At 53.0% G+C, this 26,895-nt stretch overlaps 2 protein-coding genes across 2 annotated transcripts; one reads left to right on the forward strand and one right to left on the reverse strand.

Moving 5' to 3' along the window:
- Nucleotides 1-673: 673 nt before the first annotated feature.
- On the forward strand, nt 674-1,660 carry GPR3 (G protein-coupled receptor 3). Its single transcript, XM_059830891.1, has one exon. It carries the CDS (start codon nt 674-676, stop codon nt 1,658-1,660), a length of 987 nt encoding a protein of 328 aa, XP_059686874.1.
- Nucleotides 1,661-11,791: 10,131 nt separating this feature from the next.
- WASF2 (WASP family member 2) lies at nt 11,792-26,356 on the reverse strand. The gene is made up of 9 exons (XM_059830824.1): nt 26,269-26,356; nt 24,536-24,689; nt 20,494-20,628; nt 19,815-19,968; nt 18,585-18,702; nt 17,304-17,434; nt 15,600-15,755; nt 13,324-13,844; nt 11,792-12,835 (listed from the first exon to the last, which is right to left on the reverse strand). Exons 2-9 carry the CDS (start codon nt 24,663-24,665, stop codon nt 12,678-12,680), a joined length of 1,503 nt encoding a protein of 500 aa, XP_059686807.1. The 5' UTR covers nt 24,666-24,689; nt 26,269-26,356; the 3' UTR covers nt 11,792-12,677.
- Nucleotides 26,357-26,895: the final 539 nt, after the last annotated feature.

Consider the following 26,895-nt stretch of genomic DNA (forward strand, 5'->3'; position numbering starts at 1 on the left):
GGGGTGAGCCCGCTTGGGCAAAGCGCAGCGCTATGGGAAGGGGGGTGAGGGGCAGCTGTGCCCCCCCACACACACACACACACCCCCACACACTGCCCGGGTGCCCCGGGAGGGGCAGACACCCCCCCCCCCAAGGCGAAGGGGGGATCCCCCCCCCGGTTGGGGGGCGCATGGCGGGGCTGGGAGGGTGCCTCTCCCCGCTGGGGCAGGGCTCCCCCCTTCACCTGCTGCTTGGGATCCCCTCGGGTTGGCCCCAAAATCCTTGGGGGGGGGGGGGCCGATCCGGGGCCGGTCGCGCTCCCCTGTATTTATCCCCCCAAATCACGCAGTGCACAACCCCCCCCAGCAGCGAAGGCGGGCAGGAGCCGGCTGAGCGGGGGTTCCCCCCCCCCGCTGCCCCCCACCTTTATTCACATATTTCATTTTCTTTGCTCCCAAAAGAATTCAAACCGAACCACCTCGTCCGGAACAAAACCCCCCCGGAGCAAACAGCGAGCACCCCCTCGACGCACGCCGCTCTGCCCCCCCCTCCCGGAGACAACTTTCGGGGGGAGGCAGGACTGTCCCTGGCTGGGTGGCACAGGGACGGCTGGGGTGGGTCCCCGCCGCGGGCAGCGGGTGCTGAGGGGGCTGCTCTTGCTTTTTCGGCTGCGGCGGGTCGGCCTCCGCCAGCATGATGGAGGAAGGGCCCCCCAATTCCAGCGAAGGCCAGCAAGGCTGGGGCGCGGCCAGGAACGGCAGCGGCAGCTCCTTGGACCTGGAGTCTGTGGTGCAACCCCTCGCCTTGAACCCGTGGGACGTCGTCCTCTGCATCTCCGGGACCGTCATCTCCTGCGAGAACGCCGTCGTGGTGGTGGTCATCTTCTACACCCCGGCTTTCCGGGCTCCGATGTTCCTCCTCATCGGCAGCCTGGCCACGGCCGACCTCCTGGCCGGTTTGGGGTTGATCCTGCATTTTGCCTTTGTCTACTTCATCCCATCGGAGGCGGTCAGCCTGCTGACGGTGGGGCTCCTGGTCACCTCCTTCACGGCCAGCGTCAGCAGCTTGCTGACCATCACCATCGACCGCTACCTGTCCCTCTACAACGCCCTGACCTACTACTCGGAGAGGACGGTCACCAGGACGTACATCATGTTGATCCTCACCTGGGGAGCCTCCATCTGCTACGGGCTCCTGCCCATCATGGGCTGGAACTGCCTGAAGGAGCCCTCCGCCTGCAGCATCGTCAAGCCCCTGACGAAGAACCACCTCGTCATCCTCTCCGTCTCCTTCTTCATGGTCTTTGCGGTGATGCTCCAGCTCTACGTGCAGATCTGTAAGATCGTCTGCCGGCACGCCCACCAGATCGCCGTCCAGAGACATTTCCTGGCCAGTTCCCACTACGTCACCACCCGAAAAGGCATCGCCACCTTGGCCGTCATCCTGGGCACCTTCGCTTCGTGCTGGCTGCCCTTCGCCATTTACTGTCTCCTGGGGGATTACAGCTACCCGACCCTCTACACCTACGTCACCCTCCTCCCCGCCACCTACAACTCCATGATCAACCCCGTCATTTACGCCTTCAGGAACCAGGAGATCCAGAAAGTGCTCTGGACCGTGTGCTGCGGCTGCTTCTCCTCCACCATGCCTTTCCGCTCCCGCTCCCCCAGCGACGTCTGACACGTCCCGTCTGCCCCCCAGCCCCTTTCACTTACCGACTGCGGTTGGGGGGATTTTCTTTTTTTCCCCTTTTCTTTTCGCTCCCAGAGACACAGCGCGGGAGCTCTGGGAATCAAGCAGCTCTTCCCAGCCCCGTCCTTTTGGGCACAACCCCTTCTCTTCCTCTATTTTTCCACTTTTTGAATTTACAGGAGAGAAAAACATATTTTTTATCCATAATATAATCTATATTTATGCGTGCGCGCGAGAGAGGGGGGAGATCCTCATATTTTCTTTAAAACTATTTACGATGCTTTATTTTTTTAAGGGGGGGCGATACCGGGAACGTTCACTCCCCTCTTGCTTTTTTTACAGCCTCGTTATTTACCTCAGATAATTAAAATATATTTTGTACGTTTGGGGAAGGAGGGGGAGACGCGCTTGCTGGCGGAGGAGGGACTCAACCCCCCCCCCCTTCTCCCAGCCATCCATCCATTTATTTATTATTTTTTAATTATTATTTAATATGATTTTAATGCCGGCCCAGCGCTGGGACTTGCTGCCCTCTAGTGCTCGCTGCCTTCGGGCAGAGGGTGCTGCCGGAGGCTCTGCACCCCCAAACCCAGCAGCTTTGGGGTCCCCTGGGTGCTGCCCCCCAGCACCCAGGGCTGCCCCCCCCCACCAAAGCCTTTCTTTGCACTGGGACTGGATTTGCACATTTTGGGGGGGGTGTGGATGTGAAGAGGCCCCTTGGGAAGGGGACCCCTCGGTGGGGTGCTGCAGAGCGGGTGTTAGGGTGGGGGGGGGCTGCTTCTTGTTTACAACCATGGGGGGGGGGAATAAAAGTAATTTGTGATACGAGGTGCGGCTGTTTGGTGCTGGGGAGGGGACGGGACGGCATCTCCCGTGTTGGGGAGGGGGGAGAACAGGTTGCGGTCCCCGCGCCGTCACCTCAAGTCCAGGCAGGGTCTTCTCCCTGCGCCCGGTTAGGAAATCCCAAGCGACAGCGCTGCCCCCACCCATCAGATCCTGTTAGCAGGATCCGGCCCCGGGGGAAGCAGCACCCAAGGCCCCAGCCATCCTCATCCTCCCAGCGGTCCAGCGCCTGGCAGGCAGAGGGGCTGCATCCAGCCTTGCGCCGCTATCGCCACCCCCATGGGAGCAATTTGATGGGCAGCTGCCTGCACCCCGGCCCCTCTCCCGGCCAGGGGGGCACAGGGGGGCACAGGACCCCTGCCCCGAGGTGGCCGCGCTGCGAGAGCCACCGCTCAAATAGGATTTGGGACACCCACGCTGTTTGCACGCAGCGCTCGTCGCAGGGAAGGCAGAATTAACGATGGCAAAGCTAATTAGGGCAGCTCGTCCCCTCCGGTAGCAGGGCTCTGCGCCCCGAGAGCCCCCCGCGCCCCTGCCCACCCCGCTCAAGGAGCAGCAGGTTTCTTACAGGCATTTGTGCATCCGCAGACGCGCCGGGATGTGGCAGAGCCCAGGGCTGAAGAGCAGCCGGAGCCCGGCTGGGTGCTGGGGCGCGGGCGGTGCAGGATGCGTGCCGGCCCCCGAGGCTTGGCTTCACCTTGGGCTCGGGGACCCGGTGGCAGCCCGGAGGGTTGGTGCTGTTTATCACAAAGGAAATAAAGATTTCCTTCCGCTTCTCGGCCGAGGGAAAGAGGTTATGGCAGCAAGCGTCGAGGGGAGATGGAGCTGGGGAGAGGCTGAAGGACCCGCGGACCAGCGTCTCCTGCTCTCCAGGGGCTGGGCTCAGCGCTGAGGATGGGGTTGGGGAATTTGGGGCTCCCTTTGTCCCCACTGAGGTTAAGCCAGGGGGAAAGGAGCAAAGCTCAGAGGTCGGAGGCGCCCGTCGTGCCCCGGGGCTGAGCTGAGGACCCTCTGTCATCCCTCAGCCAAGGGATAATTCCCGAGCCCACCTCCTCCAGCAGTGAAAAATCCTGTAATTCCCAGCCCTGCTTTATTCACAGGCAGTTTCTACCTGGTTGTTCTTATGTCAACGTTGTACGGCAGCTTAAATAGCTTTTCTCGCCCTCGTGCTTCCCCTGCTGATGTCTTCGGAAGGAGCAGCCACAGCCCCTTTGCCTCTCCAGGGTGGGCAAGCCCGGCCGGTCCCTCCTGCTCCCTGGGGTCCCTGTCACCTCCCTTGGGGACAGGGTGACACGCTGGGGTTTGCTGCAGGGTGTGCAAGCACGTGGCATAAAGGCGGCACCGTGCAGGTCTGCTGGGACCCCCCTCAGGCTCCCACCCACCACGGCCGGCGGTGGGGTGGGCGCAGGGCTGCAGCCCCCAGCTCCTGGCAGGGCTGTGCCGGAGTTGATGGGCTTCCCAAATTTATCTGGGAGGGGATTCACAGGGCTCAGGAGCTGGGGGGGTGAGCCTGCGGCAATAGCCCGGCATCAAAAGCCACCGTGACCCAGCTGCATCGCACCACGTCAGCCCAAGGGGCTGCCTGTGCCCGGCTCCCCCCACGGCCGGCAATTCGGGGAGCCCTTGTACCCACCACCATGGGTGCCCCGAGAACGTCACCCCCCGCAGCCCCATCCCCAGACACCACGATGGCCATCGCTCAGCGCGTGGCTGCCCTGTGTGCCGCTTCCCGGCTGGGAAACGCACCCTTCGGCTCCTACCTGTGTCCAATTCCCTCCTGCCGGGATGGATAAGGAAAGCCGTGTTCGGGGCTGGAGGAAGTCGGGACCTCGACCTTGCCGTGGTGTTGCTCTCCCGGCACACCAGCCGGTGAGTCCGGAGAGGTTCCCGGCTGCTCTGGGCCTTTGGGGGACGGAGCAGGCGGCACCGAGCGGGAAAGCGAACGGCCCACGGCAGGGCCCAGCCTGCTCCCTTTTTCGGTGGAGAAAGATGCAGAAAACGGAGGTATAAAAAATAGTCAAATCCATCCGAGAAGGCGGCCGAGCGCCGAGCAGCCACCCCCACGCCGCCGATGTGCAGGAGAGTCTCGGGGGGGGCACGGACAGCCCAGCTTTGGGGTGAAAATACGAGCTAAGAGGCTGTGAGCGGGATAAAGGCGTGGGCGCACCGTCACCCCAGCTGTGCACGCACATCTGGCGGGCCAGCCCTCCCCAGGCCCCCCCTGCCCAGCCCCACGGCTCCCAGCAGATGCTGTACGCCACAGGCAGCCTCTCGCCTCCAAACCCTGCCCGTGCCGCAGCGAGGGCACGGGGCTGCCGGCAGGTTTTGCTCCCCTTCTGTGCCGCCGGCAGTCCCTGCCCCATTGGCAGCAGCGGAGCTCGGCTCTGGCTCCAAGCGCCTGCCCTTTGCCGCCTTGCTGGGAGCAGGGACACCGGGAAAGAGCGCCGTCAGTAACCGCGGCAAAGTCAGGGCCGGTTCCTGCCAGGTGAGGCTGGTGCCGAAAACGGGGGGAATTTGCCAGCTTGGAGGATGGAGGGAGGTCAACACTACTCCAAAAAACCTCCTGCCAGCACCCTGAACCCCAACCGACCCGCCTGGGGCAGAGCCGGGAGCTGCCCATCGCCCACACCGCATCCCGGGGATGGGTCACACCACATCCCGGGGATGGGTCATGCCATGTCCCGGGGATGGGTCACGCCGCGTCCCGGGGACGGGTCTCTGCTCCCAGCGATGTACTGGGGTGCCCGTGATGGGTGCGTCCCGGCAGGAGCACGAGCCCCAGCATCCCCCCCTGCACCACGGCGGGCGGTGGGCTGGGAACGCCGGGCCACGGGGAGGGCTGAGCAGCTCTGGGTATTGGCCTGGGTTACACTTAAATGAGAAACCTCAGCCCTGGCTTGGGGGATTTTGTTTCCTTGGAAGCGGGAGCAGGCAGGAAATGAAGAAAATGCAGCTCTGTTCGTAAGCGTTTTACCAAATGCTGAAGGCAGCGGGAGGCATTTCCCGGCGCGGCTCAGGCTGCGGGGCATCGTACGCGGCCACCACCGGAGCCGTGGCTGCGGGAGGCATTGGCCGGTGCTTCCAAGGGAGGCGACCCCGGCGGAAAGCGCTGTTCAGGGTGGGAGACAGCAAAGGGCAGGGTGGAAAGCGGGTTTCTCTCCCATTTTATTCCTGCAGCAACATCCAACGCGGAAGGTGGCTTCATGCCGTGAGCCCGTGGCTGCCTGGCCGGGGTGCAGGGACCCAGGGGTGGGTGGCAGCACCCTCTGCTCGCCCTCGGCAGCTCGCAAAGGACCAGGCTCCACGCTGGCTCGGGGCTGGGGCTTTATCTAACTCGCCCTGGCCTGGAGATGGCCATGGGGAGCGTAATTTGGCCCTAGCCGCAGCCCCAGCTCCGCGCCGGCTGCCTTAAGCCCTCCGCATGCAGGCGCTGGCCTTTGCGGGAGCGGATGAGCCCAGCGCAGAGCTGCTGCCCTGCCAGACTGCAGAAACTTGAGCTCCAAATACATAATTCCTCTGGCACCCCGTGGTTATTTGTGAGCTGCTGTGAGCAGATGGAAGAGTTACAGATAAAGCCATCCGCAGCACGGGAGCCGATTGCCTTCCCCACACAACCGCGTAGGCAACAGCAAAGGGAAGGGAGGAGGGAAAAAAAAAAAAAAAGGCAGAAAGAGAGCGAGAGAGAAGGAGTCAGCCATTTCTAGAGGGGCTGAGCTGCCATCTCAGCACACCTACGTGCAAGAAACGGGGACTCTCTGCTGGCAGCGGGCCCTTCCCGGGGAGTTGGAAGAGGGTAGTGCTCTCCCACCACCCATGGATGCTTGGCGAAGGAAGGCAGCGCGAGTCGGGGGTGACATTGGCAAGGCAGAGCGCTGCCACACACTGGGAGAGCAGGCTGTTAACGCTGATCAGAGCTGGCAGCGCCTGCACTCGCTTTGGTCCCAGAGGGGGAATTAAGGGAGAGAAGCTGACGTCAGTGGTGGAAAGGACACGCAGCCCACTCGTCCAAGGCAGCCGGCAGCATCTTCTGGGTGTTGCTAACACCACCTTGAAGGAGAAAATTAAATAGGTCTTTGGAGACAGGGGCTCCTGCGAAGCCGGAGCCCGGCCGGCTGTGATCCGGTGCCGAGCCCGGTGGAAGACAGACAGGCGAACACATCAAAGGCTGGGGCCAAGGCCCGAGTGCCAAGGCACAGCAGAGCCCCAGAGACTCTCCCCCAGCTGCAGCAGCTCCTCGGGAAAGGGCTCGGGCTCCGAGAGCACCGGCAGACGATTCATCTCGCTGCTGGGCTTCTCCTCCCTGCACCGAGCTAAGCCCCGGGCGGGAGCAGCAGCGGACAGGAGGCTCCTTCGTCTGCCGGAGCTCTCTCCGGCTCCGTGGGTCGCTTGGGGAGGGCGAAGCGCGGGGCCCCGTCATCTCCTGGTGGGCTCCCCGGGAAGGCGGATCTGGCATGGAGATCTCCCTGTCTTTTAGGGGGGTAAACCAGCATAACACTCACTGATACATACACCCCCCCCCTCCAGTTCCCAAAGATGACTTTCAAGGGGTGGTACCCCAAAAGCACAGGGCTGTGTGCTAGCGTGTACCCCAAAAAACGCAGAAGCACCAAGCCAGCCCTGGCCACAGCTGCACCCATCCAGACAAGTGAGCCAGGGGTGCTGACTGCTCCTCCCGGATTCGATGGAGCCAAGAGCCGGGACACGTAGCACCAGGGAGCGTGGAAGCCCCAGAGATCCCTCCTTCCCCTGCCCTCCGCGCCCCAGCACGACTAAAGGGCTTGCTTGTTCAGAAGCTGGCAAGGCCAATTAATCTAATGAGGTTTTGCAGCCAGGGACTATTGTCAGCCAAGAAAGGCACAGCGCTGCAGAGCGAGCGCACGGGTGTCTCCTAGAAGCCAAGGGAATTTGGCAGAGCAAAGCTCGCGGTAAAAGCAGGGACGAGGAGCAGCAGGGATGGATCCTTTTGTTGCTCTCCACCGACCGGCAAGAAAATACACCTGCACAACAACAGGCTTACGCACCAAGCCCAGACATGGCACCTGAAACCAGGGCCAGGAGCCATGGCTGCTGCGGCTGGGGCCAGGCAGATTGACTGCAGAAGGGACCTTGAGCAGCTGAAATGGAGGCAAAAAAAAAAAAAAAGAAAAGAAAAAAGCAGAAGCAGCCCCCTCCCACCCCAGCTGCAGCGGCTCCGCTCTTGCAAGATGGAGCACGGGCTCATTTTGTATGGCAGGGAGCACACACGGAGGCTGGTAGCTCCTCCTGGAGAGCGCTTCCTTGGCGCCGTTACCCACCGCAGGCAGCACTACCACCATCGATAACCCTCTAACCCACCTTGGCACGGCTGCGGCGCGGTACTGGAGGAGGCGTCCACGTGGACGGTGTTCGCAAGACAGCTTGGGATGCGCTGGCTCCCTTCGTCCCCCTGCCCAGGCACCTGCGGACAGGACACGGCCCGGGCGCCCTCGATGAAACGCCGAAGGGGGCCAGGCTCCCCAAATCACACCCCGGCAGCCCGGCGAGATGCACTACAGGACACGCAAGGTGTGCGGCCACCAACCGCTCACGTGGCCCAGCACATCCCCGGACCGGAGAAGTCACACACGGACGAGTCGTGGCCGCCCCTCTGCTCAGGTCCAGCCACTTTCCACGTGCGAAGGACCACACCGCAGCTCCCCAACACATGCCCGGAGTAACACACGCAGGCACCAATTGGATAGAAAGGTTTTTATCAAGTTTACAGTTTTAAAAAAGGATCAAAAATTATTATTATTTTTTTTTTTACATGTACATTACAAAAAAATTTGCAATTGGGATCTTCATCCAGGGGTTACTGAGCCGATTATAAAAAAAAGCAGCAGGAAAGCCTGGCTTACACAGCAACCGACAGGGAAACGCATGGACAGACATTACACGGGAAAACAGAAGGCAGCGAGTCTGCGCTGGGATGCACGGGCAGGGACACGGGCCGGGCTCCGCTCCCCCAGCAACAGCAGCTTTACGCCCGCTGCATCCGTGCAGACGAGGCGGCAGAGTCCGGCCATCAGTGTTTATTTTACAGGGGTAAGAAAACCAAACAAGTCTACAGTATTTTGCCCATGAGGTTGGGTTTTTTTTTTTATTTTCTATTTTTTTTAAGCAGAGTTTCACTGCTGAAACTCCTTTGGTCTGAAGTGAGTAACCCCCTGCACCCTGAGAGTATCTGTCAAACATCGCCCTTCCGACCCCCGGCCTGGCCAGGTCCTTGAGGGCACTTCCCATCTCTCCTCCCACCATAACTTCTGCTCAGCAATAAGCCCCTAAGATATAAGTGGAATAATTACTCTTATAAATATATTTATATCATGTAGGAAAATAAGGCACTTCAGGAGGGTTACAGCTCGTCTAATTCTATGACATTCTAATCAGAAAGAAAAATGGGTTAGTTTCTGAAATTAATTAAAATGAATGTTAATACAGTAATAAAAAACATCGCATCCACTTCCCACTTCAAGGCTTTGTTTAAAAAGGAAGAGAAGAAAGCACCTCCCGAAATCCAACAGCAATGAAACCTGACCCGGGGCAGCTGCATCTGCCCCACGCCAGGTCCGGCCAGCCAAGCTCCCGGCCGGAGCCTGTCAAGGGCAGGTACTTTCAGAAGAGGCACGTTAAATAAGTTCACGGACTGGAAAAAAAAAAAAAACAAACCTATCCTTTCCCTGAAACGACACTCCGCACAATTTCTCGGCCATCTGGGACCTCCAGGAGCCCCTTCCCTCGGTCTGGTCTGGTGCTTTGGGTCTGATAAGGAGAGGAGAAAGCAGTGAAGGTCACCGACTGCGGATGAGGCTCCAGGCTGAGCCCGGGGAGCCGGGACGAGGCTTTCCCTGCGAGCGCGGGAAGGGGGGCGGCGGGGGAAAGGCTGCCGGGAGCAGCAGCCAAGCACTGCGGGCGAGGACACCGGGAGAATGTTTAACCAGGAGCGCGGCGCCGGGAAGGGGAAGGCAGCGGCGGCTTGCCCAAACTTGCACGCCCCGAGCAAACGGCTCCCAGGACGGGCGAAATGGCTGCTCCGGCTCTGCGTCTCCGTATGGACACGGGTCGGGCTGAAATGGAAAGACGGGGAGGACCCCAGCTGCCAGCTCTCGCTTTCGGCTTTGTGAAATGCTTGAGGTTCGCCCGCCGTGCCGTTCAACCCAGCCTTATGCGGAAAAAGGGGAGGAAGGAGTACGTTAACGCGAAATGACAAAGATGGCAGGGGAGTCCAGCACAGGCCCCCGGTCTACATGGGGCCGCAGCCCTGCAGTTACAGCACAGCTGCTCTGTCTTGCAAAGGTTGTTTTTGGCACCTCTCCTCTTCCCCTACTGGTTTAAGAAATATTAAGCTTACTTGGTGGCCCAGAGCTCTGCGATTTTGCAACGATACTCAAAAGACGGTCACTTTACACCAGTTGTTTCTCAGGGATCTCCACGCTAGGCTCATACCACTTCTTGCAATCAAAGGAGATTTAAAAAAAAAAAAAAAACAACCAAAACCAACCAACCTTCCCTACCTGTCCACAACCCTTCTTGTTTAGGATCCAGCAGTTTTGATTCTCACCTCGGGATGCGAGTTTGAAAGCAGAGGGTGGTTACAGCAGGCTTGCACGGACAAAGCAGCGTCCCTCCTGCTGCCAGGAGGGCCTTGCAAGCAGGCGAGGCAGTCGGAGGAGCCGACTCCACCCGCGGCCATGCCGGATCGCCCACACAGCATCCTTGTGCAACAGGCAGCGCGGGAGAGGGGGGGCCAACCGTGTCCCCAACGCCCCGAGGCACGGCCCTGCCTGACAGACCATCCATCTGGGTCACAGGGAATATGGCACTTTTTTGTATTTCACGCGACAGGAATACTCGCTCCCCTTTCCCACCAGGGGCCAAGTCTAGTTAAGGCAATTTAAAATTAACCCAGGTTTGGCATTTGCGAGCTCCTCGCTTCCCTGTGTGATAATGCTGTCAGCCCGGGTTAGCTTAAAGGTCCGTTTTCCCCAGGAACCCGTCTCCGAGAGAAGCCAGAGGAGGATGCTTACAGAAAGAGCAGAAAAACAAGAGGCAGTGATTCTCCTCTAGCTCCCCTTACCCAGCTTGCAGCAACAATCAGTTTGCATTTCCAAGTCCCTCCACTGCACGAAGGCTCGCTGGCACTCGAGGGGTTTGTTCCCTCTTCCAGAACCTGGAACTAGCGCTGCTCAGATGTTCCCAGCCCGTCAGTATGCCCTTTGCATCCTGCCTAGCAGCTGATTTGCAGACAAAAATCTGATGGTGTAGCGGTCCAGTAAATCTCTCCCGATTGTGCTCAGGGTCGCGCTGGATCTCAGCTTGATCCGCGCCCCAGAAAAGCCCATCCTCCAGGCCCTTATCTGCTCTGTCAAAGATTAAAAATGCACGCGCACACACACAAGAAATCCATAAGAACTCAATGGCACAAACTGAAGCCATCAATCAAACCCCAAGAAGGATTTTCAGCAACCTGGCTGCCTCAGGCTGGGCCTGGCGTTCCAGGTATCAGCAACATCATTAAACGAGGCAAGCCAGAGAAGAAAGAACAGGCACAGGCTGGCAAAATACAACAGGAAAGGCAAAGAGGGTGGAGAGCTGTTCTTAACGGGACATGCAGCTGGTCCCACCCCACAACAGCCGGAACCGTGATCTCCAAACAGCTTTGGAATTGCTTTCTTGCATGACCCTGACTGAGAGAGTCACGTCCAAATTAAAATACACATCTGTAGCATCGGGGGTATTTGTTTCTAGATTTCCAAGATATGCTTATATTCTACGTAAGGTAATATAAAACAGCAATAAACCCTAGGTCAGCTAGTCCAAGATCGCCATTTTCTCCGCCTGCCAGTACTGTATCTGTAGTGGGAAATCACAGGGTTAGTGAGGAGAAGAAACGTTTTCTTAAAATTAACTAATGAATTATAACAACAAAATCATGGGAAAAGACATAGGTTAGGTCTGATGTAACTGATGGGCAACTCGTTTCACACACACAAGATGTTTTTAGGCAAACTCCCCTCCTGAAGTGGAAGGGAGGAGGAAGCAAAGGTAATACCAGCATTTTCTGCTACTCAAGTCCCTGTGTAAAAAGTATGGTCACGCGCTAGAAAAAGCACCTCTTCAAACTGACCACAGCATTGCCCTGCACAGGCCAAAGACCACCAAAGTGCCTGGCCTTCAGAGAACCCCTCCCCACGCCATCTCCCTGCTCCAGGCACTTCTCCCACCCCACCCCCCCACCCCCCCTTTTTTAAACACACTCTCAGCATGAATTGGAGAAATCAGCGGAGCAGAGTTTCGCCACCGCTCAGTGCTGACCACACAGATGTGTCTCGGTGGGGCAGTGGCTCCGCTCTCCCAGAAGCGGGAAGCCGAGCAACCGTTCTGCCCCGGCTTTGCATCCCTTTGTGCAAGTCTCCTTTGGCAGACTTGGCGAAGCAGTCCCGGAGATTTGAGGAAGGTAAAGGCAGCTTTTAAATTAAAAAAAATGGCCCTCCTCACATTGCACCCAATGCACTCCACAGCCCTAGAGCCAGGAAGCGCACCCCACGCAGGGTAGTCTGGAAATAATACTAGGGGGTCAGAGGGGAAAGAATTGTGCACTATTGCCAAAACCTGATTATTTGACAGTGGGATGCAGCAGAGAACTGACATTTAAAGCCCATTTTCTTGCAGCACTACCAGTATTCACTGGAAAGGAAGAGCCATCAGATCAACTGTCTGCTGTTGCAATGAGAAAACTAGCTGAAAATGTCCTTCATCTGAAAGGCCACGCGGCCGCAACAGGATCATCCATCTTTACTTTAAAAATCCCTCAGGATGGAGGGTTTATATGTGCTCTGCCTGGTGGCATCGAGAATCTGGAGGTTTAGCTCTCTCTTAAATAAGCAACCGTTACACCCCCTCCAGCTAAATCCCAACACCGCATCCTCAGTGTCCGTGAGGAGACCTTTTGGAAAGGCAGAGCACAAAGTCCTGCCAAAGCCGTAGAGGGAGGGAGAGGGGAGATATGCTGCTGGTTGTCTGAAAACCCTTGGCACATCTTTGGTTACGGGATGAAAAAGGAAGTGGTGGAAGGTTTGGCCACCTGATTCTTTAAGAAGATGTTAACCCAGGAGAGAAGGGGAAGAAGGGGGTGGGACTCTGGTTAATCCGACCATTCGTCCTCATCGAACTCCGAAGAGTCATCCTCAGAGTCGCTGTACTCCACAGCGATGCGGCGCGACAGGATCGTTGCCACGTCATTACCCACAACGTCCCGCTTCTCCTGTTCCCGCTGCTCCTCCACCTTGCGGAGCTGGAAGCCTGTTGGGAAGAAGGCAACGGAGGGGATCATGCAAAGGCTTTGGTCACACTGAAATCTCCAAAACAGCCACCCCTTTGACGCAATCCTCTGAGCAGGGCAGCCTGTCCTCTGCCAGCAAGTACTGGACATGCTGTGGGATAACACTGATGGTGAATGACAGCCAAGACAGGCTGGGTGGGCAGGAGGAACGGGAAGCAAATGGTTTTTGTGCTCCTCTGAGGGGTTACGCCACTGCCATTCAGTCCACTCGCAAGCTTGGACCACACCAATTCTAGCACTGCTGGCTCCAAAGGTGCAGGCAGAGGCATAAAACTTTGTGAGGTTGTCATCAGGGTGGGCAGACAAGGAGGGACCACAAAGGACAGATCTCAAGCAGCGAGGCAGGCACACGACTGCTCACGAGACGGCTCCCAAGTGCTCGCACTTGGATACCGTGGGGTTTTTTCCAGAGGCAGAGGAGAAAGTTGGTATTGAAACAAAACCTTACCTTGACGAATAGCTGAAAGCAGATCACTCCTGGCATCGCTAACCGCAGGCAAGGATGACTTGGGCTTGGAGGCGGAGGTGTCTGAGGGTGGAGGAGGGGGTGGGGGACCATCCAGGCCACTGGAAGACAGAGGCGGCGGGCCAGGAGGCGGCGGAGGCGGAGGGGGAGGCGGCGCGCTCCCGCTGCCCGGCTGCGGCAGCGGAGGTGGGAGCACGCTGGCATATTCGACTGCTGGAGGGGGCGGTGGTGGTGGTGGGGCAGCAAACTCGGGGTGAGGAGGGAAAGAAGGGGGTGAGGGTGGTGGTGGGGTTCCCGGGGACGGGAAGCCCATGGGAGGTGGTGGAGGCGGGGTGCTTCCCATCAGCGGTGGTGGTGGCGGCGGCGCCGGAGGGGGAGCAAAGCCCGGCCTGGCTGCCGAGGGGGATCCGATCGGAGGAGCTGGCGGCGGGTGACTCGGGCTAACCAGGCTGGATCGTTTGGTCCCTCCAGAACCAGAACCTCTTTGGTTGTCTACAGGATAGCTGTTGCAACAGAAGGAGAGAGAGAGAGAGAAATAAGGCTATTAGCTGTGAGGCCAGATTAGACTGTACAATCTCGATGTTAATGCAAATCATGTGTGTTTATTCCAGTCCAGACAAAAATTTAAGTTCCAGCTTTAACTGGTGCTTCCATGAGACCTCACTCCTTGGTTTTAGTTCCCTCGCAGTGTTTCTTTTGGCCTACAGCACCAGAACAAAGGAAAGCTTCTGGGGACTGGCAGAAATGCTATCATCCGTCCCATCTCCCGGGCTGACAAGAACATGAGCCATCTCACCTCCCCGCCAGAGGCCAGGCGTCACGTCTGAGCTCAGAGCAGCCTCCTGGCTTAAGAGCTCCTGCAGCAATGCGAGCCACTACCCCTCCACGCTGAGGTCAGACTTATGACACGCCAAGCAGGGATGTCTACCGTGATAAATCGCACAAGGACTGGTGGGCGTGCCAGGAAAGCATATGCTCTGAGCACCTGCTAGGAACAGATCTCTTCACTGGATTCCACAGTGCAGCAGCCATGTCTCATAGCTCGCCGTGGGGAGCGAAGAGGAAGACATGGAAACCCAACATGCTTTTAAGGAAAACACTGATTCTCAAGTGACCAAATCTCCCATTTATGGAAGCTGTGTTATACCAGCAAACACTACTGCCCGTGAGATACTGCAATATCCTACGTACGTGTAAAGGAAGCCCTAAATTGACATCTCCTTCCACGGTAACACAGGAAAATAAGGTACACTTGCCACAAAACCGTCACAGTTTTAACAGTGCGCAGTGCTGATCCAAGACAGACTACTGGAGATCAAACCTAGCACCCAGGGTTCCTTTAAAAACAACCACCAAAACAAAACCAGAGAGGGGAGATATCTGTGGCTAGGCAAAGATCTAAGCAACTGCATAAGGCAGCGTAAGCTTCATCTGAAAGCTCGTTTCTGCTCTGCCCTAGAGGAACATGCTGCAGAGTGGAGTGCTTGGTCTCTTTAACACGTCAGAAAAGCCTTTTCTGCAGCATTGCTGCCTTTGGATAAGATGAAGACAAGCTAACGCAGTCCTGTCTATCAGACATACTTCCTTCTGTTACTCTTGACTCTGTTTTACTGCCTTTTAAAAAAAGCTACTCTCTTGTTTCACCCTTTGTGTCTTGAGCCACTGCTGGACCATAATTCTCATCTCCAGAGGTGACCGGAAGTCACCATTTCATCTGATGCAAAGCAGCTGTCCTGAACTTGCACTGAAGTCTCTGGGAAGAAGTCAGCTGGTGTGCTCAAGTCCTTTAAATTTAACTACATCTACACCTTCAGCGCCCACGTCGTGCATTTGTCAAAGATCACAGGACACACGGTAACAAGAAACAGGCGAAAGAAGCCGTTCTTTGCTCAGCCCTATCAGGAACCTAAGGCTACATGCTCTGGAACAACTGCATTGAACAACTCACGCAACGGAGCCAGACCATTAATTGGGATCCCACTCTTTTAGGAAGTGAAATAAGTCTGCTCTAGTTCTCGCCCAAGCCCATTCTCCCTTTCTGTATGGGAACAATGATGGTGGTTGGGATTTACGGAGAGCTGTGCTGCTGCCTGCGCCTCTGTCCCTGCCTGCAGTTGCACTTCCCCTCCAGACAGGAGCATTCTGGTTCCCGTACAACACCCGTTAGGAAGTTATGCTGAACTATCTCAGCCTGTCTCATGTCATCCTTTTACACCACCTACTACTCCTTGGTGACAGAAGGGATCCCGTAGGCTTACCTAAATTCCACCGGGGGTGGAGGCAGGCTGTCATCTGGGAACGAAGGAGGTGGTGGCACAATAGAGTCAGTCTGCGGCGGTGGCGGGTAGCAGTTCACGTCCATGCTTTCGTTTGAACCGATGCTGCCGTTCTGATACACCATGTTAGAGGGGTACCTGAGTGAAAGCAAGACAAGCTATTTATTTCAAGAGTTCAAGGCAATGTCTAAAGCTCATTTTTCCCCTCGTTCGCAAGAGCTTTGTCTCCTGGAAGGGTTACAACAAACAACTGTGCAGCAGTTCAACCACCGAACAGCAGTTATATTAACCAAATGGATGGATCAACCTGCAAGATTTAGAAATGAGGTTTTCTAGCAGGAATGGCTTTTCCCAGCACAGTGGGACCTGCCTTTAGGTGGGACTTTATCAACCACCACAACAGGACACACAAAACAAAACCTTAAAGCAACATTTAAAAAAAAAAGTCTCTATTTCTCAAAGCATCGTATATAAAGAACCACATACAGCTGTATTAGTTTGCTCTGCATAATTCCTTGGCTAGAATTTGCCCAGATGCTCTCGTGTTTGTTTATTGCTACCACACACCAGAACAGCATGAGTATATGTTTTAGTGAACAAGAAAACACCAAAATAAAAAAATATTTTTCTTAACATTTGATTGTAGAAAAAACACTTATAAGAGTGTTGTGACCAACTTGGACTTGAAGGACTCCTGGTTACATTGGGTATCATCTGTGGCAAAAAAAGAAGAGGTACTCAAAGATGCCAAAAAATAAGCTTGAGAATAGAATATCAAAAACAACCCTAGAAACAGCGATGCCATTAAAAGCAAGTACCCAAAGCTGAAATAATACTGAAGGAAGAGAGCACTCTCACACTCAACTTCCAATCAGCTCGTTTCACTGTGGGGTGGTGGAACCACCCCATTTTTGGGGGGCTCTGGACCTCAAGTAAATTCAAATGCATGAACACGCTTACTCGAGAAAAGAGAGGAGCAAGAAAATAGTGCTGTTGTGCTGCTCGATTCCTCTGCTAGAAACCAAACCTGTTCTCCTATTAAACTAAAAGCAAGTTTTATTTTTAGCTGGAGAGTGTGATTTAAAGAGAGATTTTTCTTATATGAAAGGAAGCTGCAAGGAGCGAGCAGGCAAGAAGTGCATTGTGGGGAATTCGGTCTGCTTCCAGCCTTGCTGGTGTCAAAAGTTAAATGAATTCCCAAGCCAGAAGCGCTAAAGAGAGATCTGTAGCTTGAAATACTTGGATGGGGACAGCCCCCGCTTCAACTTTAGGGTGTGAAGAGCCATTTGTGAAATGTAACAAAGCAATCACACAATACCACCGAGATGTCACCCCGCTCCTCAGCGTAAGGCCCAGAGGCTAGGTGTGATGGGGAGGGCATCGCGATGGGGTAGGGAGCCAGAGCTCTCAGCACTTCCGTGGCCACAAGACAGGCAGCCGAGAGCAGACTTGCTACCGACACTGTTCCTGCCACCTTGTTCAAACCGTGTAGCTCCCTGATTTATTTAGCAAATTTTGAATCAGCAGACAGATTTACTTTGGAGAATCTGATTAGTGGCAGTATCGATCCGCACTGTGCAGCGGATCTGGAGAAGCTGCAGAGCAGGGTGAACTGCATTACAATCAACAACGCCCGCCCGCTCCCCCTCGCTGAGGAGCTGCACAGAGAGCCCCAGACTTGCTTACCCGGCAGGACCGTGTTTGTCCTTTGACTCAACAAATTCTTGTCCCATTTTCAGCTTCTCCCACTCTTCTTTCCGGGTTTTGATTTTCCGCGGATTCACATTTCCTCGGTTCGGATTCTCCTTTTTCTCTTTCTAAGGGAGGAGGAATGAAACAGAAGCCTTATTTTGCTTTAAACTCACTGGGAATAAGGAGGGATAGGACAGACCCGTAGCAGTTTCAAGAAGATACAGTCTCAAAGAGGACCAGGATTTTTAATTTACTTTCCTGATCGCTGCAAGCTCCAAAAGATCTCCCATACAAAGAAGCTGGAGCACAGATACCATAAAAAAAAGACAGACAGCATCAGATTTCCCCAGTGCAGCCCAGACATGATGGCATCGTTACTCCCTGGCACGACCACCTTGAGGGCAGAGTGAAAGCTCAGTTTCCCACATCGATTCAGTTTTTGGCCTCTGTGTCAAGACTGCCAAATCTCACCATCACCTTGCTGGCGTTAAGTGCTTTGGGGTGCAATATGGACACTTGCCCACCAAGAACCGGGCTCTAGCTAGCCTCACTCTCTGTACTCTAACATGCCCTAAATCTCTCCTTTGTTATTTTGATTGAAAACATCATCATCTGTTTTGATATTTAATACTCCAGTTGCTCAAAAGCTAAATAAAGTATGCTCAAACGGGATCTTTTATGGTGTAAGTTTCAGTGTCGGTAAACACGGGTCCAAATCCCAAAGCAACCAAACCAGGAACTCTACCTGTCGTTTTCAGCTTAAATGGTTTTGTTAAGCCTCCCGCTTGCCCCTAAGTTAACATTAGGGCTTGGTTTTGCACTCCTGAAGGGACATTTTCTCCTTCCTTTATTCTTCCACAGCAGAATTTATTACATCACTCAACACACTGTGGTGCTGGGGCAGTGGGATTTGCACTGCTTCAACACTGAATAGACCCCTATGCAGCATCAGAAGTGCAGAAAAGACTCCAGCACAACTTTCTCCCCCGTTGACTGCACCAGCACTATGTTTGAGGACTACAAATTAAGCCATTATACCCACACAAAGACAGTGGCATTTGGAAAAACAGATTAAAGGTATCTTTGCTTTCTTTTTTTAATTAACAAGGATGAGAGTAAACCAGATAAACTCTTTAGGGATCAATTCAGTGAAGTTTTTAAGAGAGCAAACCTCAATTTTGGATAGCAACTTTGGAGTCCAAGATTCATTAGCACTTCCCACCTCCTATTCTTCCCTGACATGCCTCTGTTGGCAGAGAGCTCCCGTTTCCTCACCCTATGTTTCCGCTTCTCTTTCATAATATCCTTGGTGTCCTGAAGCATTTTCTCTTTCCAAAGGTCAAAGAAATATGAAGGATCTGTGTAGAATTTAAGCGCCTCTTTGCCATCATCCCTAGAACAGGGAGGGGAAAAAAACAAAAACACACACAAACAAGGACCAAGTCACACATTTGTTTGAAGCCCAAAGAAAACACAAGGCACAACCCCAGATGACAGTTTAAAAGTCTGCAGTGAGAAGGTCAAACACGCTGCTCTCGCCTCCATCCTCCATTTCAGAACAGGCAGCAGACCCACAGCCTCACTTGTCCCGGTACTCCCGCTTGCCATCGCTTTTGCCCTCACACAAACTCTCCATTACTCAGCACCTGAAGAGCTCAACTGCTCTGAACAATCACCAAGAGAGCAGCAGGTCTCTCACTTCAACTCCCACTTGTTTGTGTTGTATTTTCAGTATGAAAAAAGCCTTCTCCAGCCCAGGAACCCTAAATCAGACCAGCAGCGTCCTTGAAACTCATGAGCGAGCACACACACACACACTCTCCTCCTACTTTGCAGTGCAGCCGCGTCTGGCAGAAGACAGCTGCCTCCAGCTATCTGTAATTACTTTTTTACCTGTTCAAAAGATATTTATGGATGTGGGCTAAGTCTCTATTCTGACCCCCTTTACTTCTACTACCTATACAAGATGAAATCAGAGCAGGACTGCTCAGGAGAACTGGTTACACAGCCAGCATAGGTCACATTAGATGTCTCAGACCAGGCACAGAAGGCCACAGAAAGCATCTCCAGATCTACAGGAGTCTGCTGCACCCACCTGGGTGAGAGCCATTTACAGATGTACACTCTGCAGTTTGCACTGCGGCTTTCTGGAAAGGAGCCACAGGGCTACAGAGAAGCACAAGAAAAATGCATCATCTGCACAACACCTAGCATGTTTACGCAGTGCCAGCCAAGCCTTGCCCCAAGGCAGTCACAAAAGTGACAGCAGGTAACCAAATATATAATTTTTCTCGATACGCTCATTTGTATAGCCCCAAAAGCAAAGTTTCACGTAATCCAGAGGATGGAGATCTCCCGACGGATCTCAGTTTAGCAACTCGATTTCCCATTGGAAACGGCTACTTCAGTACAGCACGGGATGGGAAATGACCTCCTCAGCAGGTTTGGAGGAAGAGGTACTCCTCTGCAAGGGAACAAGGGGCCAAGAAGGTGTTGCAGCCATACCTGTAAAGTGAGAGAATGTTGAGAGGTGGAGGAGTATTGCAGGTCCTATAGGTTTCAAGGACAGGCACGGGGAGAGAATCTCTGTCAAAGAGCTTCTGGTCCTGAGTAGTGGAGCTTTTGAAGGCCTTCCTGGTATTAATGCCTTGCAGGGAAACTGTAAGAAAGAGGAGAGAGCAAGTGAAGAACAGCTTGACCCAGGCCAATGACACTGAAGATCAAGTAGCAAACATCTGATTTCAGTTGGAGTTCTTGGCATGCTTAGCACTTCTTAAGGTCAGGTTCCTTTTCCCACAGATCTCTTGGGAAAGCCAGCAAGTCTCAGATCATGCCGTGCCAAGATCCACTGCTGTATAGACACGGCTCTCTCGAGAGCTGCTGATGCGGTTTCAAACCCCTGAGACCAAGACTCAAGAAGCGCACCTCTATCAAACTGCTGAAAAGCGAGTTTCCACATGGAGACTTGCTAACGAGCAAATCTAGACTCAGCCAGAAAGGCTATCCGCATGAGCGGCACAGTGCTTTTTCAGGAGGGGAGGAAACGGTCCCTCTTAGTCCAAGAGAAGACGTTCCAACACCCATCACAGCATCATGCTCGTTTTATGGCCGCGAACCAACCACGCTGACTCAATAAGAATCTTTACCACGCTCGGTCTGCAAGGACTGTGCTCCACTCCATTACCTTCTTCCTCTTTGGGATCCAGCTGAGTGACTTTGACTTGCAAGCGGTCAACTCTCTCGACTAGAACGCTCAGCCGAGAGGCAAAGGTGTTGGCTTGAGTAAACAACTCTCCAAATATGTCTTCCGCAAATTTACCTGGAATATTAAAGTGTCCACATTACCCTCGTGAGCCACATCAGACCATATTCAGTCTGCCAGCTTGTTTTCTTCAAGAAAGAAGAAAGAAAGAACGCACGAACCATGCTTCTTTTCAAGTTTGTCAGGGTTGAGTTTAACATCCAGAAAGAACATGCTCTGTTCCACCAAAGGGATCTTCAAGCAATAAAGAAACAATCGAGACATGCTTTCAAGTCATTATTAAAGTAACGAAATAAAGAGGGCTGACAACACTATACTGGTCTGAATCCGGACGGGTCTGTACGTCCTTTAAGATTCTCTGCTGTTCTGTTTATTAGACAAGCAAATACAGTTAGATTTTTATTGCTCTGGAGAATCTCAAAGGCTCCCAGTCTCCAGCAGGCCTGCCTCCAGGGTAACTGGCACATATTTACAAGCTCAAAGAACTCTGGAACTAGACAGCAGACCCAGTCCTTGATCCTAAAGCCTGAACTACAACCACAGACGAAAGCACTGACCCTTTTGTTCCTTCAGGTGGCAGTGTCTGAAAAATTGATGCATTCACGTTTATTCTAAATCAAAACCAAAGGGGAACTTCTCAAACAGGGATATTCTCTCTGTAACAGCTTGGATTGCCCAGTGGGCTGCTATGACAAACATCATCCATCGTTTGGACTGCGAGAGTGCCTAGGGGCTCGGATCAGGAGCTCGCTGCACCACTTACAAGCGTAACAAAAAGATGTCCCCTGTCCTTAAGAGTTTAAAAACTACGCACGCAACAAGAGATGACCACAGGTAGACAGAGATGGGAGAACTGGAAGAAACCCAAGAACTTACAGTAAGTACTGTCTTTTTGTTCTGCTCTCAGGCATAACCCAAGACAGGGAGCCCTAACCACGCCGAGGACAGCACTGATCAGAACAGACTTGGCACCGACAGCAGACATAGACCCGTGGAGTTCCCACTGATGGGAAACATTTCCAGCCACGGCTGTTGAGTACAAGGCTGCTCCCAATAAGCAGTCTGGTTTTGAAGTGCATCATCATATGGTCAACAGTTTGTTCTGGAATCTGTTACTCCCAAAGATCTTCTCCGACATTCAGGAAAGGATAACCAGTTGGAAGCCTAACTTTAACAGCAATTCTGGAAAATCTGGTTGTCTGCAATGAGTCACATCAGAAAGACAAGCGCCCCTTCCACAAGGCAACGCGAGGGCATCCCCCAAAGCCCAGCTGCACAAATACTTTCAGCTATCTAAACTGACGTGTTTGTACTCCCAGGCAGTTCTCCTTACACTACCAAGCACGGGGAACCAGCCAGGTTAAAAATCAACCTCCTCCACCCCTTTTGGTGGCAATGCCAGCTTGAAGTGTTTGTAGAAAGGAAATGCTGGACGTTAACTTCAGCTGACCTCCTCCTTCCACTCTCCTAGACAACACAGTCTCCACATACGCTCCATTAACAAGCCCAACCAGCTTTCCTCAAACTCACGAGAAGGATTTTATTTCTGCAGACCTAAGGGCCAGGTAGCTCTTGCTATAGCCAGGTTTTATGAAGCACTCACCGTGTTCAACATCAGCACAAGACCAGCTCTCCTATTTGACCAAAGAGAGCGAACGTTTATCTATGGGATAACTTGGCACCTCCCAGCAACAGCTGAAAAGTTGTAATTCAATTTCTACTTTAATGAGAACTGAAAATCGTTTCTGAGTTTCACAAGGAACTGCAACAAGGGGAAAAAAAATAAAGTCTTTGGTTCGCAATGCTGAGTAGCTTGTTTCAAGCATAAAATAATGTATAAACAGCATTGCCTATACCAGCCTTGACGCTGGAGGGAGAAAAGGGATGGTTCATGTTCCTTTGCCTGTGCAAGTTCACCTGTACAGAGTTATCACCCAGCATCTCACATACCGTTTGTGTTTCACGTACACTTCTAGATGGGGTAAGGCAGAGATTAATTTTTTGGTTTAGTTACTTTGACTGCAAAAGTGCAGCTTACAATCAGAATTATCTTTGTCATGCACTGGCAGGAAGACAGACGGCATGATTTAATAGGTCTTTCCATCTTTAGCTTGTGGATTCTATAAAATCACACAGAAACGCACAGTCGACTTATACGAAGGGCTACCAGCTGTGATAGTAACGAAGGGTAAACTCACTGGAATATGAAAGTTTGACAAGATTTATGTTTGCATCTTTGTAAAAAGACTGTGGTGCACTAGGCATGGCTGATTATTCACTTGACAGGGCTGTCACAGCCTACTGAACCTGCTTTACGTTCCTGTAATATTCAACGTACGAGGAAGGAGCGGATTTATTTTTCAGAAGTAAGAGAGAGAAAGGAGGGGGAGCCGGAGTTTGGTCATTTGGGTGCGAGCATTCTGTAGCAGTTAGTCTAAATATTGCTTCATTTAAAATACTGCTGACCCTAGGGAAGCGGATAAGAGACGGTGCTCAGCATTTTCTCCCCACCTGCCTCGCTCTCCTCTTGCAGGCAAGCACGCAAGTGTCAGCAAGAGCCACCTCTCCCGAGTTTCCCCTCCAGTGCTCTCCTCGAGGTATCTGCGATTGGTCCACCAGCACGCACCTCCCTCCCCACATCGCCGAGCGAGGCTCCCAGGGTACCTTCCCGATAAAGAAACCGGGCTGCAATTTGGCTTCCAGCGCTTCACCCTCTCTGACGAGGTAGAAGCAGAGATGCTTTGAATATCTGAGCTGCGCAAAGAAGGTCTAAACCTGAAGGATCTCACAACGGCTCTGTCACACTAACTCACTGCACGCCTTTGGACTGGGATTAGCTTTCTCTGCAGCCGAGATTTGCACAGCTTTACCGCCTTCTTCCTCATCATTTCACATGCACGAGATGGATTTTACTCACACTCCACAACCATCTTGGCTACAAGACCTAACAAATGAACAACAAGGGCCAGTTGAATGCGAGCAGAGAGACTGGTCTTGCCTGTGCAGTGACATTTCTACAACCCAACAGAATGTGAAACCAACTGGCAGCAAACAGAGGCCCAGATTTTAGCAACAGCCATGGTTTTCACTGCTGTGAAGAGACTGCACCCAAACTTTCCCTGCCACATTCACGTTATGGCAGAAGACAAGGGGCTTGCTTTGCAGAGCAAGCAGAAGTGCTTGCAGACACCACGGAGGAGCTAAACAATATATTAATTTGATTATCAAAGTCTTCCTTCAAGGGCAGAGGTGGCTATTCAGAATCCAGAGCATTTCAACAGAGTAAGGAGTCATCCCGGAGAGACCACAATTAACTCTTCGTTTCTCCTACGGCACGGAAGCCCACGTTTTCCCTCCAGCCTTGACAAGGCTATTGGTCAGCCCACTGGAGAGCTGAGCTAGGCATCGCTGCAGCTCGTGCCGCCATTTGAGCGAGCAGCCCCAAACCCCCAACGCTCCAGAGGCAACGCTGGGCTCAGACTGGGGACTCGGGGTCTTGCAACGCAACAAACAGCAGGGGCAAACAGGCGGCTTCTGCGTGTGCGCTTTAATTATCTTTCATTAAAAATAAGACTACTGACACACTGTAGATTCAACACAGTCAAGCTCCATTTAGTAGCGCGTGCAATTACAGGCACATTCTCTGACACAAGATCCTGGCTGCTCGGAGAGCCTCCCATTTTACAAGCCTGAGTTGTGCTCCATCCTTCCATCTGCAGTTTCGCTGCAGCCTCTCACACACGCACACACACACACCACACCCCCCTCTCCCCATTTTCTCTTAGATGGGAAGGCAGTGGGACCAGGGATATGAAATTAGCATCAGATTTCTTTAGGAAAACATTTTAGCATTACCCAGGGAAGGCAGATGGGGGAGAAATAGGAACACGAGAGTAGAAAGGGAGCTAAATAAAGAGCACTAGTGACTCCTGAGGGCAACGCGCAGGCTCGCCATGGTACTCACTCAGGCTGCCCAGCTGTCGAATGACATTTGCCAGGGTGATGTTGGTCATGCATTCCAGCTCGCTTCGAACGCTAGGCAACGTCTGACGGCACAGGTGCCTTGGCTCAATGTTCCTCGTTACTAACGGCATGGTGGACCTGCTTCAGGCACTGTTCTGAAAGATGAAAAACAACCCAAAAAAGAAACAGGAAAGGATTACTCAACCGCAAATTCCAGGCACACCAGAGCCATGGTGTTCGTTTTTCCTGCTCTCAAATGGCTTTATTTATAAGCCTTCTTTCCCCCCTCCCCACCCTTATAAAACTGGTTCATCAGAAATAAAGATCCTGCTGTTCTATGACTTGCAGTGACAGCAAAGCCCCACCAGCTCAGGTACAGAGGCAGAGATGGAAAACTACACATCTTCGCCCACACGCAAGGTGCTGCTGGCATTACCGCAGCCGTTGTTCCCTTCCTACCCATCCGCCGCCTCTGAGCAGTCTCCTTCCTCCTGCGCTCACGCACAGCGTCTTCGGTGAGTTTTACAAGCTCTTCTTCAGAAATATTTTAAACTCGCAATCAATAGGTTTGCTTAAATCGAGAGGATGAAGATGGGAGACGTTAAAAAAAACAAAACAAAACCAACAGCAGCTTCTTCCAGCACACCAAAGCATGCGTGGTGCCTCCCTCCTGGAGCAGCACAGACAGGGCTCTCCTGAAACAACAGGAAGCGCTTGCAGCTGACCAGGAAACTTTCTGGTGACTGTTCCTTATCCTGCAGGCTGCACCCCTCTTCCCTTGGGAAATCCCCCGGGGCGGAGGTTTACACTGGACCATTGTTTTCCTGCTACAGCAGTTTAATGTTGAGGGAGCTCTAATCAGGATGCAGGACTAGAACGGGCTCAGAAAGAAGTCAAGATTTGATTGTACAACAGTCAGGACCAACTTCCAGTTCTTTTTTTAAAAAAAAAAATAAAAAAAGATGAAAACATAAGTGTCCGGAAGTTATGCTTTAGGCAGAAAACGCTTTTATGTGCAGGTCAGTGTCTTGAACTAACAAAAATCTCCTTTGCTAACAGGCCGAAACGTTGAAGCAACAAACAGCTCCCTCTCAGATCGTCCGCCTTCAAGAGAGAGGAGGAAACTTGGGTAAACAGCTCAGAACAAGGAGCGAGCGCGATCCATGCCTGAAATCTTTAAGACTAAGTGAAAGCAAATACATCCCAACTTCTTGATTAATTTAGAAGGGGAAAGAATCACTTTTCTAGGTCAGCTGAGGAACAACCCAAGAGAAGCAGCCAGCTCCCATGTGATAGGCATGCTGATCTGCTCCGGCTGGGTGTAAAAATAAAACAGGAAGCCAACAGCTTGGGGAACATGGCTTCCTGTCACCAACAGCAAAAACCCAAGAACCATAAAAAATCAGCTGTTTGCTCTTGACTTTCAGCCACCCTTTGATAGTCTCTGTGGCAGCTGGCAGCTTATCTTTGAGGTCCAGGAGTCCTTCCTGGATGCTTTTCTATCAGGGTGTTAACAGGAAGAAGTGGGCATTATCCCTCCTAATTACCTCACAAGCCAGATTTTGAATTGCTAAATTTGACCCATTAAGGCAGAGGAGTTCAAGAGCCACAGTGTACTGGGCACACTGATATCTCCCAGACAAGCAGATGTACGTTGCCATTTTCCAACGCCTCTACGCGAGGGATTTCACGTGCGTGTCCCTGTGCAAGGAAAGAGTCCCCCAAACCGAATACCTTATAGAAGAGGGGAGCGAGATCTGCATCCAAATAAATAAAAGCAGAGACTCTCTGAGGACTGAAGCCCGTGTTGTTCTTCACCGTGTCCAAGCACTGCAGCAGCCATCAGTAACTGCTGGGATATTTAAAGAACAGGGTGAACTAAGGAAGGACTCTGACCTTCGCTTCTAAATACCCCGTGTTTTATCGATTACAGCCCAAGCCCTACAATCTTTTGTCAGCTTTAGCGCTTTATGCCAGACAAACTTTCCCAGCTCCCCCCAGACTGCAGTCTGCACCAACAAGCAGCTCTCATAAACAAGGCAGCATTTGCAGGCTGCCTGCATCGAGCTTCTCCCCCGTGTTTCCCCAGGGCTCAGCCAGGGAGCACATGCGGTGGGATCTGCAGAGCCAGAGTGGACAGCCCATCCACCAAAGCCGGCTGGAAACCTTCCAAGGGGCAGGACAGACAGAAGGAAAACAGTAAGAGGAAAAATCAGCCTGTAAGGGGGAAGAGATGTGAGTATGCATGTATAAAAAGAGACAAAAACCCCCCAAGATGATAGGTATGCCAGGTCAAATAGATGCAGGTAGCACTAATCTCTGTAAGTATGGGGAGAACAGGGCAGAAAGTGGAGCAGTGCC

Source organism: Gavia stellata, chromosome 29, assembly GCF_030936135.1.
Source record: "Gavia stellata isolate bGavSte3 chromosome 29, bGavSte3.hap2, whole genome shotgun sequence".
In the NCBI taxonomy this organism is placed as follows: Eukaryota; Metazoa; Chordata; class Aves; order Gaviiformes; family Gaviidae; genus Gavia; species Gavia stellata.